Source organism: Monodelphis domestica, chromosome 5 (assembly GCF_027887165.1).
Source record: "Monodelphis domestica isolate mMonDom1 chromosome 5, mMonDom1.pri, whole genome shotgun sequence".
NCBI classification, from domain to species: Eukaryota; Metazoa; Chordata; class Mammalia; order Didelphimorphia; family Didelphidae; genus Monodelphis; species Monodelphis domestica.
Window position 1 is genome coordinate 317,178,948 of NC_077231.1, and position 22,636 is coordinate 317,201,583.

General features: G+C 38.7%; 1 protein-coding gene across 9 annotated transcripts in view; it reads right to left on the reverse strand.

Annotated features, from left to right (window-relative positions):
• Nucleotides 1–22,636, reverse strand: part of HDAC9 (histone deacetylase 9) — a 777,497-nt gene that overhangs the window by 148,077 nt on the left and 606,784 nt on the right. For all 9 annotated transcript variants that reach the window (XM_056800543.1, XM_007505411.3, XM_056800542.1 and 6 more), the window contains one exon: nucleotides 20,164–20,282. In XM_056800543.1, coding sequence (XP_056656521.1) covers nucleotides 20,164–20,282 — 119 coding nt within the window. The remainder of the gene's footprint in view (nucleotides 1–20,163; nucleotides 20,283–22,636) is intronic.

Here is a 22,636-nt window from a genome sequence, read left to right on the forward strand (position 1 = left end):
CAAGTGTCCACCTCTTTAAAAGATATGGTGTGTATGCTTTAAGGCTTATTCCCTAGGGGCCAGATTTATAATGCACCAGAACAATCGATTCCAGTTGGACCATGAAGTCCTGTCCAATTTAGCTTTCTTCACGGTGGAAGTCTTGAACCTGCCTTTAGAGCCACCCAGGCAATCAGACAAAATGATATCGTTATATTTAAAAAAAAATACTCTTGAACAACCCTGAGCTGTGTGGAATTGGCCCAGCATTTACAATAGCTATTAGTGGGTCACTGGATGATTTACTCTTTAAATGGTCTGTGTTCATGTCTTTCCTTAATTGCTCCTTTCTCTTTGCACCCTAGTGCCAAATAGTCCCCATGGGAATACTGAGTAAAACAACAGGAGAACTTCCAATAACCATCATGGCTCCTTAATAAAAGGCAGCTCTTAAATGGACAGCCTTCCTGGAAGCCCCCCAAACAGCCTGAGTCTCCTTTTCTGCCTTTGTGCACTTCGAGAGTTTGTCAGTTACTGAGATGATCAACTCATAGTAATTGATTGCCTATGATGGCTGTTTGGATGATCAAGTGATTTTAGGGGATGTGATGGGAACATTTTCCAAACAGCTACCCTGAAAGGGAGAGGAAGAGCTGGTCAGAAGGTCAGTTGTGCAAAGAGAAATCTGACTAGAAATAACCACATCTGAAAAAGCTCATCAGATTGGATCCAAAAAACGAATTGCAAATAAATGAAAAGATCTGGCAAGTCCTTTTACATTTATAGATAAATGCATCGCAGTAAGACAATGGAGTTATACATTGGGCACAGAAGGGAGAGGCTCAGTTCAAAATGGACATGCTAACGGAGCTAACAGCTTCTCCCGTGAAAGCTGAAAATGAATTCAGGCCAGTCAATTAAACAGGAACCCTGGCAACTTAGCCCTTGGTGGCATTTCCCTGGCTTGCTGCTATACTCTTGTCTTCTTCTATGTCATAGTCTTCATTTCTCTATCTGCCTTTTCTCCTACATTGAAGTATGATCAGGAGAAACCCTCTCTGAAATAATCAGCATTTGATGGGATGTTTCTCTTGGGTTTGAAGATCACAGTGTTTAGAGCTAGAAGGAAGCGGAGAATCGGTGTAGTCCAACCCTCTCATTTTACAGATACAACAGATACATGTTTTGTTTGAAATGGAAGATTTAGGAAGTCTCTTCCCCCCCCTAGCATAATGGAGCAATTTCTTTCTTTTTTTTTACCTTTAGAATGGCTTCCTGGCTGAAGTCTGCTATCCATTCAAACATGGTGCATCAGTATGGCCATCCTGGCCTTAGCCATGAGGACAGACCCTTGATAATTTCCAGGTGAAGCATATCAGGTCTGGAATCTAGTGAAGGGCTCTTCACATTAAAGGATTGATGGTATTAATGGATGTTTGTTTGGCCTCATAATCCTTAGCTCTGCTCCATTACCTTCAGAGTTCAATGGATGTGTGCTTCCTCCACTGGGATACTCCCTCCAACAATGCAGAGCATGAAAAAACTAAGCCAGCCTTGATTCAGCTTCATGATGCTCATCTATGGTCACAGGATCATTACTTAAGAGCTGGAAGGGGGACTGAATATGAGTGAGCCCAATCCCTTCATTTTACAAAAGAGAGGAGTGAAAACCAAAGATATAAAACCTCTTGGCCAAGGTCACACAGCTAATAAATGTCTCAAGGGAAGGAAGAGCGGAGTTGCATTTATTAAATTCCTACTATTTGGAGGTACTGCACTAAGCACTACAAATAGCACATTTAATTCTTACAACAAGCCTGTGATATAGCACCAAGTATTATCCCCATTTTATGGATGAGGAAACAGAGAGTTTAAGTGATTTGCCCAGGATCATACAAATAATAAGCATAAAAAGTGAGATTTGAACTCAATATTCCTGATTCCAGGCTGAGTATTCTATGTACTATGGCCATAGGTGACTCAAAAGGCTATAGTGAACATGGAAAGAAAAACCCAGACATGGGAGATAAAGTCATGATGCAGTCAAATTCAGTCTTAGACAAGCTCATTTATTCTTCACTTAAGAGGAGCTCAGTTATCCTCAGTAATTTCCAAAACAAATCTAAATATTTGTTGGCCTTAAGGTAGGGCACAGAAGACCATATGGGATGAAGTTGTACCTACAAAAGACTAGTAGGTTAAACATTCATCCACTCACAGAGACACCATGTAGTTAAGAGTAATAGTTTAAGGATCTATTATTTCACCAAGGCATTACACCTTCCACTGATGCAGATTGAAATCTTTCTCTGGGGCAGGTGATGATTTCATGACATTTTAAGTATAGGAAAATTCATTATTTTGTGCTTCTATCTTGGTTTTGAGCCTTAGGGTACAGGCAGATTATCTGTGACAGGGCCCCATGGTAGGACCATGCCATCTGGACAGGACTTTCCATGGATTATGGTTGGACATGAACGTCTTTAAGTACCCACTTTCATGGCCACAACATGAGGAGACTTGGTGTGCATGACATGTCCAAAACAGCCAATGGGAGGTATGGTCCTCCCATCTTAGGACTGTGCTTTGACAAGGTGATTTTCTCTCACTAAAACATAGAGTGCTCATGCAAGATGCCTTGGAATTTCTCAGAACAGAGTGGAAGGGGGGACTTCCAGTCAAGATGGTGGCTTAGACAGAGCTAAAGTTCAGATCTCTGAAAACCCTCCCTTACCGATCTCAAACTGTATGCTCCTAGGGCACCAAAATTCAAAACGAACAACAGGATAGACCCCGGGAACTCTGCTCCTGGACCTGGATAAAAAGGTATGGCCCCCCAAAAGCCAGAACCTGAGATCACTTGGATCTAAGGGGTAGGCAGAAGGAAGGTCCCAGGACCCATCTCCCCAACCCAGAGCGCTGAGTCCGAGGCAGCAGCGGGAACCTCAGAGCCGGCAAAAGGACCTCAGGGCAGGCTAATCTGAAGGCCACCTCCTGAAAACAATCTGACCCAGTCGGGGGGGCACCCAACACAGACAGCAGGGAAACAGAGAGAGATGGGGGGAGCCTATAGCTCCCTGGCTGGATCCTTTCATCTGAGTCTCACAGAAGGTCCCTGCGTCAGGGCATACTCAGTCCAACCCAGCTGAAGTTAATCCTATCAGGAGCTCTTGGAGCTCCGGGAAGCCACAGCCCCTCCCCCCTCAGAGTACAGGGTCTTCTGGCCTGCAAAGGCCCTGAAATACCTTGCGGACAGTGCCAAGCCAGGCTCAGAGCTTAGAAGTAAGGCAACAGAGAAGCATTGGGAGGGGACTGAGGAGAGCAGTAATACCCCAAATACCAGAAAATTCCTGGCTTCCCCGGGAAGACAGAACAGCTATGGAGAATGGACAATTTGCCTGGGGCTAAAGCCTCTGAACAGATATAAGAAGAGCTAGTCCTCTCCACTAAGATAGAGATTGCAAACAGCACAGAAGCACAAAAGCCTCAAAACACCAAGAAAAACAACAAGAAGGGGGCAACTTTGGACACATTTTATGGAGCAAAAATACAAAATACAGAGGAGGTAGAAGATGAAACACAAGCAAATGCTCCAAAACCTTCCAAAGGAAATGGAAACACTCCACAAACTCTTGAAGAATTTGAATTGAAAATGACCAAAAGATGGAAGCCTTCTGGCAAGGAAATGGGAAATAATGCAAAATAATTTCACATAACCACAAAACCGGTTTGACCAAACTGAAAAGGAAAACCAGGCTTTAAAGGTCAGAATCAGGCAACTGGAAGACAATGATCTTGAAAAAGAGCAAGAATCAATAAAGCAAAGCCAAAAGATCAAGAAATTAGAAGAGAACATAAAATATCTCACTGACAAGATGACAGACTTGGAAAATCGAGAGAGAAGAGATAAGTTGAGAATAATTGGACTACCAGAAAATCCAGAAATAAACAGCAAACAAGACATCGTAAAACAAGGTATAATAAAAGAAAATTGCCCAGAGATTCTAGAACAAGGGGGAAATACAGGCATTGAAAGAGCCCACAGAACACTCTCTACACTATATCCTCAAAAGACAACTCTCAGGAATGTAATTGCCAAATTCCAAAGCTTTCAAGCAAAAGAAAAAATCCTACAAGAAGCCAGAAAAAGACAATTTTAGATATAAAGGAATGCCAATCAGGGTCACACAAGAACTTGCAAGTTCCGCTCTGAATGATCGTAAGGCATGGAACATGATTTTCAGAAAGGCAAGAGAGCTGGGTCTTCAACCAAGAATCAGCTGTCCACCAAAACTGACTATATATTTCCAAGGAAAAGTATGGGCATTCAACAAAATAGAAGATTTCCACGTTTTTGCAAAGAAAAGACAAGAGCTCTGTGGAAAGTTTGATATCAAAAAAGCAAAGAGCATGGAATAACTGAAAAGGTAAGGGAGAAAAAGGAAAAGGAGAAAATTGTTATCTTTTCTTTTATTCAAACTCTCTTCTATAAGGACTACATTTATATCAATCTATATATATATATATATATATATATTAATATGTGGAAAATGTAATGTGTAAATAGGGGGAAAAGAAAAACCAAATAGAATAATCTTTCTCACACAAAGATTCAAATGGGAAGGGGAAGGGGAAAAAAAACTCCTATAAGAAGGAGAGGAAGAGAGTTTTTACTTAAACCTTACTCTAAGGGAAATCAACTCTGACAGGGAAGAACATCCAGATTCATTGGGATCTTGAATTCTATCTTACCCAACTAGGATAGGGAAAAGGGAAAACCAAGGGGGTTTGGGGGGGAGGGAACACAAAAAGGGAGGGAAGAAGAGGGAGGAGAAGGAGGGAACAAAAAGGGAGGGGCTAGAAAAGGAAACATATCAAGGGAGGGGACAAGGGGACTGATTTAAAGTAAATCACTGTATTAAAAGGTTAGAGCTAAAGAAGAAAGGTTAGAATTAGGGAAGGATATCAAAATGCCAGGGAGTCCACAAGTGACAATCATAACTTTGAACGTGAATGGAGTGAACTCACCCATAAAATGTAGATGAATAGCAGAATGGATTAGAATCCAAAACCCTACCATATGTTGTCTTCAAGAAACACACATGAGGTGGGTAGACACCCACAAGGTCAGAATTAAAGGATGGAGTAAGACCTTCTGGGCCTCAACTGATAGAAAGAAGGCAGGAGTTTCAATCATGATATCTGATAAAGCCAAAGCAAAAATAAACCTGATTAAAAGGGATAGGAAAGGTAATTATATTTTGTTAAAAGGGACTTTAGATAATGAGGAAATATCACTAATCAACATGTATGCATCAAATAATATAGCACCCAAATTTCTAATGGAGAAACTAGGAGAATTGAAGGAAGAAATAGACAGTAAAATCATATTAATGGGAGATTTGAACCAACCATTATCAAATTTAGATAAATCAAATCAAAAAATAAATAAGAAAGAGGAAAAAGAAATCTTAGAAAAATTAGAGTTAATAGACATATGGAGAAAAATAAATAGGAACAAAAAGGAATACACCTTCTTCTCAGCACCAAATGGCACATTCACAGAGATTGACCATACACTAGGTCACAGAGACATGGCATACAAATGCAGAAAAGCATAAATAATTAATGCAGCCTTTTCATATTACAAGGCAATAAAAATAATGATCAGTAATGGTACATGGAAAACCAAATCAAAAATTAATTGGAAATTAAACAATATGATACTCCAAAATCATTTAGTTAGAGAAGAAATCATAGAAACAATTAGTAATTTCATTGAGGAAAATGACAACAGCGAGACATCCTTCCAGACCTTTTGGGATGCAGCTAAAGCAGTAATCAGAGGTAAATCCATATCCCTGAGTGCATATATTAACAAACTAGGGAGATCAGAGATCAATGAATTGGAAATGCCAATAAAAAAAACTCGAAAGTGAACAAATTAAAACCCCCCAAAGGAAAACCAAACTAGAGATCCTAAAAATTAAGGGAGAAATTGATAAAATTGAAAGTGTAGAACTATTGATTTAATAAATAAGACTAGAAGCTGGTACTTTGTAAAAACAAACAAAATAGACAAAGTCCTGGTCAATCTAATTAAAAAAAAGGAAAGAAGAAAAGCAAATTAACAGCATCAAAGATGAAAAGGGGGACATCATCTCCAATGAAGAGGAAATCAAAGCAATCATTAAAAATTACTTTGCCCAATTATATGGCAATAAATACACCAATCTAGGCGATATGGATGAATATATACAAAAATACAAACTGCCTAGACTAACAGAAGAAGAAATAGAATTCTTCAATAATCCCATATCAGAAAATGAAATCCAACAGGCCATCAAAGAACTCCCTAAGAAAAAATCCCCAGGGCCTGATGGATTCACAAGTGAATTCTATCAAACATTCAGAGAACAGTTAATCCCAATACTATACAAACTATTTGACATAATAAGCAAAGAGGGAATTCTACCAAACTCCTTTTATGACACAAACATGGTACTGATTCCAAAACCAGGCAGGTCAAAAACAGAGAAAGAAAATTATAGACCAATCTCCCTAATGAATATAGATGCAAAAATCTTAAATAGGATACTAGCAAAAAGACTCCAGCAAGTGATCAGAAGGGTCATCTACCATGATCAAGTAGGATTTTTACCAGGGATGTAGGGCTGGTTCAACATTAGGAAAACCATCCACATAATTGACCACATCAACAAGCAAACCAACAAGAATCACATGATTATCTCAATAGATGCAGAAAAAGCCTTTGATAAAATACAACATCCATTCCTATTAAAAATACTAGAAAGCATAGGAATAGAAGGGTCATTCCTAAAAATAATAAACAGTATATATGTAAAACCATCAGCTAATAGCATCTGCAATGGGGATAAACTAGATGCATTCCCAATAAGATCAGGAGTGAAACAAGGATGCCCATTATCACCTCTACTATTTGGCATTGTACTAGAAACACTAGCAGTAGCAATTAGAGAAGAAAAAGAAATTGAAGGCATCAAAATAGGCAAGGAGGAGACCAAGTTATAGCTCTTTGCAGATTACATGATGGTCTACTTAAAGTATCCTAGAGATTCAACCAAAAAGCTAATTGAAATAATCAACAACTTTAGCAAAGTTGCAGGATACAAAATAAACCCACATAAGTCATCAGCATTTCTATACATCTCCAACACAGCTCAGCAGCAAAAACTAGAAAGAGAAATCCCATTCAAAATCACCTTAGACAAAATAAAATACTTAGGAATCTATCTCCCGAGACAAACACAGGAACTATATTAACACAACTACAAAACACTCTCCACACAAATAAAACTAGACTTGAGCAATTGGAAAAACATTAACTACTCATGGGTAGGACAAGGCAATATAGTAAAAATGACCATCCTACCCAGACTTATCTATCTATTTAGTGCCATACCCATTGAACTCCCAAAAATTTTCTTTACTGATTTAGAAAAAACCATAACAAAGTTCATTTGGAAGAACAAAGGATCAAGGATATCCAGGGAAATAATGAAAAAAAATACAAAGGAAGGAGGCCTTGCAGTCCCCAGATCTCAAACTATATTACAAAGCAGCAGTCATCAGAACAGAGTTAAAGACAATATATGTTCGTGAGGAAGGGGGAAAGCTTAGATACACAAACAGAAGAGAACTTTATTTTCCTCAAAATTTTCAGCAATAAATAACTGTATATTTACTTTCCTATAAGAGTTCATACTATAATAGTGGTAATCTCTTGGTGAATGAGAATGACAATTGTCATTCTATAATAGCATTGATGAAAGTCTTTATGAATACAGTTATTCATACTTTCAGCTCATGCTCATCGCCTGGGGCCTCTCATTAAATATTTTTTTACCTTACTGAATCATGATGAATATGATCTTCAAATATAGTGTACCTGATTCTTATCATTCATTGCAATTTTTCATTCAACCTTAAGTAAATACTGTTAATGTATTTTGGTTTTTATAGCATAGAATCTCCTGATAGTTCCTTCCTCACTCTATCCTCCCAATGATCCCTGCAGTTGTGTATGAAATATGTAACACCCATAGTCTTTTGTCTCTCCATCAAGAGAGAGTAGATATGTTTGTTTATCTATCCTCTTGAGTGAATATTGGTCATATGACCAATATTTTAATTATTCTATTTTAATTTTATGACATTTTAATATGACTATTCTCTATTTTCTAAGTCTTTTTCATGTTATCTTTTTTGATCCTCAAGATAATGTCCCTTCAAAGAAGGCAGAGTTAATATTTGTTGTCATTACATTTGTTGGCCAATGAATCCAGAGGTCAATCAGTGGGTTGCACTGGACAGAATTGGGACAGAACCCCAAAATGTTGATTTCTGCTATAATAGCCCTGGGGGGCTACTACATGTGGGGCTGACAGTGTGTTTGTGTAAAGTGACAGAGGGTAATATGTTTTCAGGGGAAAAGAGCATCGTTAGACATGGACAATTAAGTTCAATGTTTCCTCAAGAGCTTTATCTTGCTCTACATTTTCCCATAGCAAATGCCCCTTACATATGATGATATGCCTCATGTCGAGGCCACTACCAAGCTGTGCTTGCATATATAAGCCAGGTAGCATTTCTTGGTTGGAATTACCTAAGGAAATCATCTTGACCTTCTTTGCCCCAGATAACAGCACCAAAAACATTCGGCCAAGTTGCTAAGAAGCAAGTTTAGGCTTGATAGAAGGGAAAAAATCTTTTAAAATATAATCATTGGAAGGAGGGATAGAATGTCTCAGGAGGGAAGGTACACTCTATCACTGAATGTCGGCAGGCAAATCAGGAACACATAAAGGGAATGCCATTTCATGTAAGATTATCTCTGAGGTTGCCTTCAGTTTCTGAAATTCTGTGACTGTCTGGCTAATTTTTTTCATCCTTTATTTTTATACTTGGGGATGAAGAGAAAAATAGAATTGGCTCCGATTTTAGTTGCTTTTGACTGGGATTTTAAAATCCCAGAAATCTAAGTCGCAGGGACCCTTCTACCTAAATTTCATATCACAACAATAAATAACTGGCATTCCACTCAATGCCCCCCCCCCAGGAGGCAAAAGATACCTATGTCCTTTCTTTCCAAAGGAAATCCTGGCTTGGGCTTGGCTGGCTCCAGAAAGAAGCCAAGTCAGTATTGAATGAGTTAAGCTGTGGTTATTTTAGCTGGAGGATCATTTCAAGTGATACCAGAAACCATGCACTACAGATGGAAAGTATTCTTTTGCAATTTTGTATCTGGGTCATCATCCAATATAAGGAAACAGGCAATCAAAAGAAAAAGAACAGAGGTACAGTAAGGAGGAAATTTATAGGACCTGTTCAAGTTAACTGAATCTTTTTCATCTCATTTAATCCCTAGCACCCAGATTTGCTGCTTTGTCTATGTATTTGGTTGGACTTTAAAAAAAGTGGCTCATGTCATTATTTCGTTTCTTTGGACTAACTCTTGGATATGCACATAAATGCCAGGAGGTACACATATAGAATACAAATCTGCCTCCCTCAGAACTTCTGGTAAGCCCTCTTTTTGCTTGCCAGTTCAACCAAGCAACCCACTGAAAAGCTGGAGATGGATGCGAAAGAGAAGGTCCTTCATTCATTTGGGCATCCTTTGCTCCATGAACAATGGGGATAGACTGAAAACTGTCTGTACATATTCTGGAAAAATCTTATTTTTATTTTGAAAAATGTTGTTCAAATAAAAAGCACTAATCACTTTGAAAGTTTATCATTTCTATCTCTAGAAAGTGCTTCTAAGAAAATTAATAAGAGCTGGAAGAAGGCTGGACTTGGAATCAGGAAGACCTAGGTTTGAGTCCCATCTCAGACAATTATAGATTATGGAACCCTGGGAAAAAACACCTAATTTCTCTACATCTTGGTTTCCTGGGGACAAGTGTGTGTATGTGTATTTACATACTAGACTACTGAATAATCATATCTAATGCATACATGTATCCTCAAAAAGCCCATTTATGTGTGATATATGAATATATTTAGATACATATAGGTGTGATACAATTATTATTATATAACCCCACATGTCCATTCCATAGGTGACGGAGCTGAAGCCCAGAAAATTTAACTGGCTTACTCAAGGTCAAAACCTCATCAATTTGAAGAAAAGGCGCATAAGAACCTAGACATTCTGACTTTAACTATAAATCTCTTTAATAAACTATGTTGGTCACTTCAGCAATAAAGGGAAGAGAAGGAGAAAATGATAGAGGAAGGCAAGAAGAGAAAAATGGAAGGAAAGGGAAATCAAAGGAAAGGATAGGAAGAGAAGAGAGAGAAATAGGAAGTGGTAAAGAGAGGAAGAGAGGAGAGGGAAAAGAAAAGGAGAGGAAAAGAAAAGAACATAAACAAAAAAGAATGAAAAGAAAAATCTGAATCTGATAGGTTTGGGATCTAATATTTTTTTTATCCATTTGTGGAATTTGAAAGAGCGCCACATTGGGAAGCAAAAGACTTGAACAGCCCCTGAGTTGTCCAACCACAGGGAAGTTGCCCCCATGGCTCTGGTCTTTATTTATTCATCTTTATTATTCAAGTTAACTTTTCCTCTCATTCAAGAAAATCATTTTCTCTTTGACTTATATTATCCTAGCTCAGAAATATATCTGAGGAATCTTAGAGCATCACTTAAAAATAGTTGGTCTGAAGAATCTCTCTAAGAGTGTATAAAATGATCCTCATGTCCCCCACAAGCAAGCAAGATAACAAATAGATACAGAGTTGTCAGGACAACCTTCTTCCCAACCCACAGAAAATAGAGAAAAATCACAGAAATAATTCACAGTAGCTCATAAATTAGTACAATTCTCCAATCTCTCTCATTATTCCTATATTTCTCTAACACTCTACAGTGCTCTGCTCATAGTTACCATAATCTGTTTTGTGGAAGGGAAAGAAATCATGGATTTCTAGTGAGAAAGCCCCATGACTTTCTTGTGATTCTTCCCTTCTCCCTACAAATCTATATAGATATGGAGATTTATGTTACTATACTTACAGGTTTTCTACTCCCATGGAAGGAAACTCTCTTGAGAGGACTACATAGTTATTTCCCTGATTTTCTGGTGAGGCCCACTTTCGTTCATACCAATTAGGGTCCCTTTTTGTAGTACCCTGCAGGACTTGAGCTTCCCACAGAGGGAGAAGAAACCCCCAAGAAACAAAAGAACTCAGAGTTGTTGGAGAGAGATGAGACCCTATTGCAACAGAACTGAGCTATCAGAAACAAACAACTTGGCAATAACCGAGAGCAAAGTGAACTACGTTTGCTCTTTATATCCCAGTTTAGACTCTTGTGCTACACCCTCAGTTCTAGAACCATCTATGTTCCTCTTGTAATTATTAAATTTAGCACTCTCCTTTTCCTCCCTGGGGTGGGGTGGTGGTGGTGGTGGAGGTGGTGGTGGTGGTGGTGGAGGTGGTGATGGTGGTAGATTGTTTTCTAGAACTCTTTATCTCAGAGTTATTTGCAGCCCCCAAGTCTGACACTGACTAATTGCCCTCTCCTCTACTGAGTAGGTTGATGATTAGGAATTCTCAACCTTCCTCTAAAAGGCTGGAATCCAAGAACTCCTAATATTTAACCATATGGATACTCCTTCCATGGTTTCCATTTCTAAGTTAGGCCTTTAACTCTTCAAAACTGGGTCCAGAAAAATGGGGTCCAGAACTATCTTCTTCAGCCTCACGGTAAGAAAGTGTAGATTTCCAATGTGTCTCTGCTCCATACCTTTCCTCACCCAACCCATTTGAACCCTTACCTCTGCTGGGCTCTCTCAATGGGGGAGAAAAGCCTAAGTATAATTGAAGACATCCTTCTCTAGGTCATCCCAAAGGGTTGGTTCATCTCATATGAATTCTGTCAATTCTGACAGTGTATCAGGAAACCACTTCATAAGCAGTGACAGAGATCCTTGTCATCCAGGAAGCAACAAGGTACACACAATTCATAAGACAGAACTGAGGGTTCCTAAGACTTTTCTCCCCCATAAACTTATTAAATTTATTGTGGAATATGGTTATTAAATCCAACATTTGTCAGTCTGTCTACTTTTCCAATGCATTATGCTCTGAATGAAAGTTTCTTGAATGAATGATTAAATGAAATTATAAATCAGTGAAACAGAAAACACTAAAGTCAATTTGGTTATTCTATGGTCACCAAAGAAATATTCACCTTAAAGACTAGAGGTTTTTTTTTTCTTTTTTTAAGGTTTTTAGGCTTTCTCTGGGAGACTGGTGACAAATATTCCATTCACTATCCCAGGGAAAGGTCAATAATTTCCCCCTCAAGTTTCTTCAGACTTTTGATAAAGCACTCCGTTTGGCCAGGCAGATTGAGTTCTTGACAAGGAACTCATAGCAAAACAAACAATTTTTAGACCTTGTGATCCAAGGGTTCAGAGACCACCTTGCCCGTTGAGCTCTAAGAGAAATTGGATTACTCCTGTGAAATCTGTATAACTCAGTTCTTCTGATATTTAGAAAACAATTTTTATGGTAGAGGAAAAATATCACAGAATGTCAACAAAGTCCATGCCAGGCAAGAAGAGGAGTCCTGAGTCCCTGGAAAGTGGCCAGTTACCCCTAATGTTCTTATTTCTGCAACCGAACTTCAGGAGTGAAAGAGGCAAGATTTGGCCTTGAGTTGAAATTAAAGTTGGAAAGGATGAAAAGTAATAGATGGCCATTAACAAGGACGATAATTCAAAAAGAGACAATGATCTTTCCTCTTGCTCTCCCATTTGGCCTCTTAGCCCACTCACAATACATAACTCCTAATGCCATAGCCATTATCCTGAGATGCCTTTCTGGCTAGGATGGCTCACTTTTAAAGTGATCCATTGGGCAATTGTCCTGATGCTTCTCTATTGCCTGTGAAAGAGGAAAAAATAAGCAGTTTCTTCTATCAGTTAACAAATGATTAAACAATATTTAACATCTGAATATAATAGAAGAGTCAACTAGACCCAAGAGTGCTAGGCTTACCGTCTGGAGTATCTTTGTTCAAATGTTGTCTCAGAAACTTTCTAGCTATGTGACATCAGACACGTATTAATCATTTAATCTCTCTTAGACTTAGTTTCTTCATCTGTCAAGTGAATATTGGATTATTTTGGTCTCTGATGTCCCTTCAAGTTCAAAATCTATGATCCTATGAATTAACATTATTTTACCATAAGAAACAATGAATATGAAAAAATACAAAGGCAGATTTTTGTGAACTGATGCCCAGTGAAGTAAATAGAACCAGAAAATAATAAACCATATAACTATAAGAAGGGAAATATAAAGAATAACAAGAATGAAACTGAAAAGAAAACCTTAGAAATCATAATGAAGATGTAAGATGCCCCAGGAGAAGTGATGAGATTACACACTTCCAGCCTTCTTGGTAGAGGTTGAAATGAGCCATTTACATAAACAGTTGATATACTGGTGGGGTTGGCTTCATGACATTATTTCTCTTTCTCCTTTTCCTTTTTGTTAGAAGGGATGATTCAGTGGAGAGAGGAGAGATGATCACAAAGGAAGATGATTTTTAAAAATATATCAATAAAATACTGAAAACACAAAATGGCCATTTCATTGATCTGATGAAGATATTTTAATTTACTCTCATGGGGCTTTTGTTGTGACTGGGATTATTTTTATCATTAGATTATTTTATCTGCCTCCTATAGTACTGATAATGAGGAAGAGATTAGAAAAGCTCAAATGACTTTTGGAAGTAAGGAGTCCATATAATAAAATTTCCAAATAACTGAACTTCATCATATTTAGTGACATTTAATTTTTTTTCAAAACATTCCCTGTGGAAATCTTGCCAAAAAGCATTGTCACCTTCCTTGACTTCTTAAACAGAGAATATCTGAAGTGATATAAGATTGCCCCATACAATGTGGTCCTTATAAGCAAGGCACCTTACAGGAAGGAATTTTTTCCCTTATTCTGTCCTGGAATCCATAATACCCCAACACAATACATGGCACAAAGTGGGGTTTTAAGAAGTGTTTGTTCAGGCAATGAATGAAATATTGTTACATCACTGAGATTTGAGGATGTCTTTGTTTTTAATGCCTTTTCTGTCTCTTTTCTCCCTTCAGTGTTTTGGCTTTAAAGTCTTGCTCTTGTCAGTAGGTCTGACCAACAAGAAGTAGCAATGGCCTTCCTCTCTTCTCCCACCCCTCGATCCAGCATCTCATTCTAATGTCCGCCCTCTCTCCATAGATCCTCTTCTCTTCTAACATGCTATGGCCTCAAGAGTAATGCCAGGATTTTTTTTGAGAGGTGCAGAGATGTGATATTATTGTTAAAAGACCCACTTAGTGAGAATACTCCTCCCAATGCAGGCTGGGAAATTCTCTGCAACTTAGGGTTTAAAAATTTGTGTGGAACATGAGCCAGGTTCGGTGATTTGCATTCAGGCACAGAGTATGTACTCAGAGGGAAGAGAAATCAGGTCTTTTTTGTCTCTAGTATCAGCTCTCTAGACACTTTGCAATGTTGCCTTTCAGAATTGATATTACTAAGTTTAAAATAAGAGAAAGTAGGCTCTGGGTGAGTCCAAAAGACTTCTCTAATGGGAAATCCCTAGAGATATATTTAACTTTGCAACAGTCTATTTTGGCTACTTAGAGGCTGGTTATGGGATCTCAAAGACAAAAGGGACCTTAGAGGATATGTAGCCAGAATGAACCAGTGATGGAACACCTATTAGGTGCTCTCAGTATCACCTTGAAGACCTTTATTGCTTGGGAATCTCTGATCTCCTTAAATATTCCTCTCCCCTTTGTCCACTTCTTTAATTATATGAATGAGACAGCATGGCACGACAGCTAGACTAAGACCATCCTTTGAGTAAGAAAGGCATGGGTTAACTTTCTTTCTTTCTTGGATACTGTGGTAGATTACTAAGGCTCTCGTGACTTTGTATCCCTAGCAGAGTATATTTTAGTGCTGTGAATGGCAAGTAGTAGCTGTTTGATTTTTCCCATTTCATTCATTCATTCATTCATTCATTCATTCATTCATTCATATCTCTAGCATGTACCAGGATGACTGCAACATAATGGGTGCTTAATGATCACTTGATGGATTGAACTGAATTCTAATAAGTCATGGCTGAAACCTCCATTTAGGGAACAGCTTGGAATTGGTAATCCATGTGACTCAGAAAGAACTCAACAACAACAATATCAACAACAACAACAGCAGCAGCAGCAGCAGCAGCAGCAACAACAACAACCTTCCCCAAATTTTTTTGTTTCTTGCTTGAGGCATAAAATCTTTCATCATTTGGGGAAAATGAATAATCAAGTCCAGAAGGGGAGGTGTTGCTCTCCAGCAGCAAGAACTAGAGTTCCTGTTGTGAGTCCCCCTCTCAGGCAGACCCTCATTCACACCAAGGCTTACTTCAGCCAAGCGGAAGGGTATGTAAGTGGAAGGAGCTGGACATGAGTCGGTGTCTTTGAATTACACATCATTCATACCCCTATAGACACACATGTATATGTAGATGTGTATGCAGATATAAACCCAGCACTATATGTATGTATGTGTATGCCTACATTTACATATATGCATGGTGTGTGTCACATGTATATAAACAGAAGGAATAATACATGTGAACACACAGGGGTATATGCACATATGCATCCAAGGGTATGTCTACAAATGTGTGCACATATGTATATACACTGCATTGTACATGTCACATATCCATGTGGCACGCTGCAATAATATATACATACATGTAGATAAACTGCATGTACATGTGCCCATGTATGTGTCATGTGTGCATGTATGGCATGAGTTACAAGCAATGTGTATGGCCATATACCACATGCCTATGTGAATTGCATGTGTGTATGTATAGTACATGCATGTGTGTGTCTGTCCCTGTGAAAGGGATAGGCAGCCAGACTTAGGGACACAAAGACCTAGTTTCAAGTCTTGCGTCTTACATATAATGAGTATCTGGGTCCCTATGAAATCATAGATGGTCTCCAAAACATGTTAGAGGTGTGTTGTAATATATAATTGCAGATATGCATATGTGTATATATGAGCATATAATCATACCTGTATATGCATATTGTACACATGTACCTATGTGTGCATATCTATATGTATGAAATAGAGATAGATGCCATTAGGCAACAATAAGTCATTAATTAATGCAGCCCAACTCTGGAACAGAGGTGTCTGAGGAAAACTCAGAAGGGGGAACTAAACTAGATTAAAATGTAATTGGGGAATGTTTAACAACATAAATAAAAATACACTAAAAAGTAGATGATGCTGATTTGTGGTTTTCAACTTCAAATATGTGGCAGAAATCACTTTCTATTTGAGTTTTGACACCCCTGCCCTAAAGGGAGAAACAATAAAAGGGAAAAAAATTTAGATGGAGACCCAATTAAACCAAACTCTGTAGATAGCATTTAAGCAAAAAATTCAGAGAGAAAAAATGAATGAAGAATGGGACAGACCGGTCATAATTTATAAAACAAACTATTCCTATCATTGAAGAGTAGAACTGATATGTTGGGAGTCTAATAACTCAGTTCTTGACCTGCTCTATGAGAAGGCAGAATTGACTATAAAGAAGATGAAGATGAGGACGGTTCGAAACCAGCCAGAAGAAATCTATGCTGGGTACATCACAGAAGACTTGAAGATATCAGAGAAGAGGAATGACAACAAATGATGAGAAACAATCATGAAAAAGGAGTACTTAAAAGAGTGGAGAAAAAACATGTAAATAACTGCCAACTGGCATGATCATTGCACCATCTTTATGAAGTCTTCAGGGGAGCGATCTGTACTTTTTTCAAGTATCTTTGAAGAAAATATGAAAAGTAAGTGATTCAAAATTGCAGAATTTATTGAGATATAAATACACTATACTGAAGGATTTGCAGAACACAGGAGTAATAATATGGGGGAAGAAGACAAACAGGACCTTCTTTACATCCTTTCAGATCATCATGCATACATTGCTTTTTTATTATTTCTGATATTGTGAACAGAGGTGATCTATGAATTCTAAGAGTTTGGATCATATCCTTGCTAATGATTTGGCCTTGGACTTAACTACTCTTAGCTTCAGTCTTCCTCATCCCATGAGCACATCTAAAGAACTCCACGTTGAGGAAGGGTCCAGGCCAGTCATCATCCATTCCTCTGCTGGATCCATTTATAACTGTCTTTGGACTTTGTCATCATGTCTCAGGTTTCTTCTCACCCCTAAAGATTTCTTTTTCATTTGTGCCCTTCTCATCCTGAATTATATATCTACCACTATGGCTCCTTCACAGAATCACCATTTTGGGGAAGAACCCAGGCCAGCCATCCTTCACCCCTCTCCCAACTCTACTTCTGACTATCTGAATCCAGCACTGTAACCTTTTCCTCCCCATCCCACCCCCAACCAACCTTCTTTTTAGCTTTCCTTTTTGTCTTATCTTCTTCAATTAGAATGTAAACTCCTTGAGGGAAGGGGCTGTCCTTTTCCCTTTCATTTGTCATACCCCTTGCACTTAGCACTGCTGGCACATAGTAAGTCAGTCATTTCTCAATAATCATTTGTTAAGCACCTACTATATGCCAGGCTAAGTGCTATTTATGATAATTATCTCTTCTATCTTGTGTATTTGGATGGGCTTCTTAGCTTCTTGTGCGGCATATTTATCTGGACAGCCATGGTAGAAGGAGAAAATTGTTGACCAATAATGGAACAAGAAGGCTTCTTTGCCTTTGAGAAAGTGTTTTCTGTGCTCCTAAGTTGCCCCTAAAATCAAAAATCTATTTTTGTTCCAGCACCCTATTCCACTGGTATTATGGCTAAAGCAATGAACCAGAGGTCTAGCCATTGAGTCATTTTTTCAGTCACATCCAACTTTTCATGACCCCATTGGAGCTTTTCTTTCCAAAGGTACTGGAGGTTTGCAATTTCCTTCTGTAGCTAATTTTACAAAGGACGAAACTGAAGCAAACACAGTTAAGTGACTTGCCCAGATTCGCATAGTAGTAATTGTCTGAGGATAGATTTAAACTCAGCAAGATATCTTCCTGACATCAGGTAGGGTATTCTATCCTCTGTACTACCTAACTATCATGGAGGTCAAGCAGATCTAAGTTCAAATCCTACCTCAGGTACTTATTAGCCATGTTACCCTAGGAAAGTCACTTAACCTCTCTCTACTGCATTACTTCATCTTTAAAATTGGGGAGGAGGGGAAATGCCCCTCACCTCATGCAATTATTTTGAAGATTAAAAGAGAGAATATATGTGAAAATACTTTTGAGACTTCAGGCTTATGAAAATGTCAGATATTGTTGCTGTTTTTATTATCCTGATGTAACTATGTGAATAAAAATTACTAAATTCTATATTGCCCAAAGAATAATGATTTTGAGTGTCCTGGAGGATAAAATTGATATATATGGTAGGCATAACCAGGCTTTAAGTGGGAAAGAGTACTGCATTGGGAGTCACAGAACCTGGGTTCAAATTCTAGTTGATCTTGGGCAAATCCAAGCAACAGTATTTTCTAGATGCTGACATAAAATAAGAATAGGTTATTGACCAACAATGAAGTTGGAACACTTGTATCTGATCCTTCTCTTTTTATTTCATCTGTATCTGTAACCAAAAGAAATCTGGTCCCATTTTTCTTTTGTGTTTCTTTTCTCCTTCCTCTTACATCAAAACTAACAAAGCAAATGGTGAAACTGGGGGAGGTAGAATGGATTGGTGGGAGGTGCCATGAGACTTGAATGCAACTTGGCAGGCAGTTAATAAACAGTCCCAGCTCATGCCTTCAAGCTACTTTTGAGAAATAAGCTTTTTACAACTGTCTCCCTTGGCAAGGAAGCATAGCTGAAGATAGACGTCCACTCAGGGCCTGGGGGATGTTCTGAGAGATGAATGGGAAGGAGCATCTTTTCTCCATTTCCTTTTTGGCTCTCCATGTGTTTTGTATTGTTTGTGTTTATCTCAGGATGATGTAAAATACTATTTTGGGGGGTCAATCATTTCCAAATCTTAACCCAAAGTCAAGGACAACTGCACTGGAACGTGTGACTTCCATCTAAATTGTGTGCTGTTGGATAAAAAGGTCAGAAGGACTCTAGATGGGTAGAAACCATGTCATTATTATTTTTCCAGATTGAGTAATTATGATGTCTAGTTCTTAATATTATTGAGACTGTGTCCTCCAATGGTTGTCCTATAGAGTGGGTGGTGCCACGAGGAGACATGAGCAAATTCTGAAGGGATGTTAAAAAGAGATCCTGGGGGATTCTAGCTAGGGTCAGGAGATACGGGTATACAGAGAAATCACACCAGAGTCCAGCAAAGAACAAAGGTTGGCAAGAATTAAGTTCATTGTACTCTGTGACATGAACACAATCCTTTTGAAACAGTTCTCTCCCAGCCTCAGGGCTTTTCATTTTGTTCATCTCTTAGCAAAGACATTTGGTTAGTTTTATTAGATACAAACTTTGTTTCTCTCTCTCTCTCTCTCTCTCTCTCTCTCTCTCTCTCTCTCTCTCTCTCTCTCTCTCTCTCTCTCTCTCTCTCTCTCTCCCTCCCTCCCTCTCTCTCTCTCTCTCTCTCTCTCTCTCTCTCTCTCTCTCTCTCTCTCTCTCTCTCTCTCTCTCTCTCTCTCTCTCTCTCTCTCTCCATACACACACACATGGCACTGGCCCTATATTTCTGGATGTTGGATGTTGGTTATGGGTGACCCATCACCACTTTTCTCATAGAGTAGCATTGCTCTTCCTAAAGAAAACCACATGACTTCAATCTATTCGGATAAGGTATATTTTGTCAGTGTTCCCAACTGAAGTTGTGTGTTGTGCCAGTTGGCTACCCAAGGATTTGCTTCCTTACTGTGGCTCCCTCCAGAACACCATAAAGTTAACCTTCATTGAGATTCACCCATGTCTAGGTAGAGGAATGAGTTTGATAAAGCAATGATCAGCCTCATTGGGATTGCTTGCAAATATGTTTCACATAATTTACTTGACTCAAATCAAGATTCAAACTAGGGGCTTTGAGATCCTCAAAGGTCCAGTAGTGAACAATGATCAGACTTTGATACTTACATTTTGCTGTTACTTTGTACCCCCCCAATGGAGGGGTGTGGCCTTCCACAGCATCAAATCCAGCTGAGACAAGGACTATATCTGGATCAAATTCTCTGGCAATTGGCATCACTACGGTTCTATATGGGACAAACACAACTAATTACACATGGGAACAGCCCTTATCCAAAACATATAAAACATGAAATCTGCTCCCCAAGACATGATCCAGCATCATTTGAAAAAGTTAGTAAAATAATTTTTAAAACTAAATACATCCAAAACTTTTCATTTCAACAATAATAAAATAGCATTTTCTTAGCAGGGTTGGCTACATTCATCTTTTTTTTCGCTCCTCTTTTTTCTTGAAGCAAACAAGAAAGAACTAAAAATAGGAACATCCTAAAGCCTCTAATAATGCACCAACATCTGTACCCATGTTTTGCCCCTGCCTACAAAACTCTGCTTCCTCCAGGGGAGTGACTAATATTTCACGGAGAAATCCTCTGAGTTTCAGTGGAAATCCTTCTTGCTTCATTTAATGAGAAGTTGGTGTCAATTTGAACAGTAAATTTCTTTGGGGAAAATGTTTGCTTTCTAAACTTAAAAAAATTAAATATTTGTCATGGTGGGGGGTGACTATTACAAAAGAAACACACACACGCATGCACACACACACACACACACACACACACACACACACACACACACACACACACTTTTCTCTTAATGAAATCCAGTTTCTATGGCCAAGGGTTCCAACATCAGGCAGAGCAGGAGAGTGATAGCCACAAATTGAGAACAGCACCCCCTTCTGGTTCCTCTCAGATACTTCAGTCCTTCCCACAGTCCCAACTTGTCAGATTCCCTGATGCCCATTTCCTCAATGAAGGAATTGTGGGAGAGGAGATGAATGGATGTCCCTGCTTTGGTTTTTGTTTTGATTTGGCTCTCTCCCCCAAACCCTATCCTGTACCTCAGGTGTTAAGAACATTAAAGAATTTGGAGAATTCAATGACTGATTTAGGAAAATGAAATTTAAAGAGAGATAGAGAGAGAGACAGAGAGAGACAGAGACAGAGACAGAGAGAGACAGAGAGACAGAGAGACAGAGATATCACAAATATCACTTTTACACCACACCCTAAGGAGATGTCATATGTAATGTCTGTGTGTGTATGTGTGTGTGTGTGTGTGTGTGTGTGTGTGTGTGTGTGTGTGTGTGTGTGTGTGTGGTGTATAATAAGGAAGAATTAATTCTGCTTCAGAGACTTACTAGCTGTGCGACCCTGGGTAAGTCACTTAATATTTGCATCAATTTCCTCAACTATAAAATGGGAATAATAATAGCTCTGACCTCCCAGGGATCACATGAAATTATATTTGTAAACCAATTAACACAGTATCTGGTATATAGTATGTTCTATATAACTACTACTAGTTTTATTACTATTATATACATATTGGTGTATTAAAGATGAGTCTATTTGAAGTGTTTTTATTCCCATGATACGCAGATACATAGATTAAAGGCAGTAGGACCATTTTTGGTGGCATAGCATATCCCCTGATGGTCCCTCATGTCTGAAATACACTCTCTTCTTCCCTCCATCTCCTGGAATCCTTAGCATTGTATAAAGTACTGCCCCATTGCCACCTACCACAGAGATTCCCCGAGAGTGGGGATTATCTCATTCTCTGTATCTGTAGGCCTAGTACCTGGCACATAGTAGGTACTTAATAAATGCTTGCTGATTTAATTGGTTGGTACAGAAGGGTATTCCTAAACCTTGGGCCCCTGGTAGGATATGCACTATCTCAATTACAATTACACTGTGCTCATTTATATATAATTTGTATTTATTTGTATTCATGTCCAAATGCTTGTTCATAGCCCAGCCCTACTGCACTCTTCTGTGGTGCCATCATGTGCTGAAGCCTATTTATTGTGCTCTGTCTCATCACTACAGAGAAGCATCCCAGTATTATTTGCCAAAAGGTCCTCCCTTGTTAATGGGGTCCAAACTCCTTCTCCAGGACCTTCCTCTCACTCTCAAAAGAACTTACCACAAAAAGCAAAAGGTTCTTCTTGTTCTGTTAGCTCTGTGGCCTGAATTGCCATGTATGGCTCATATATTGCTATAGAATAATATAAAAAGAGATTCATCTTCGTGAAATTGGGCTGCATTGAATTGATTTGAATTGACTCGCCTGGTACCATCGTCCTCAAAAGCAAGACTAAGCAGATCATCTCACACATTATCAAGATGCTTTCATGAAATGATACTTGAAATACTGGGAGACACCATGTCTTCTGAGCTGCCACCAGGCATCTCCAATTGCCTCTTCTACATCTTGCCCTGGGTGTCCCTTAGATATCTCCTACTCAAAGTATGTCAAGCAGAACCTATAACCTCTCCCCAACTCCCTTTCTCCATTCTGAACTCGCCTGTTACCATTGAGAGTATCATCTTCTCAGGCTTACAACCTCACT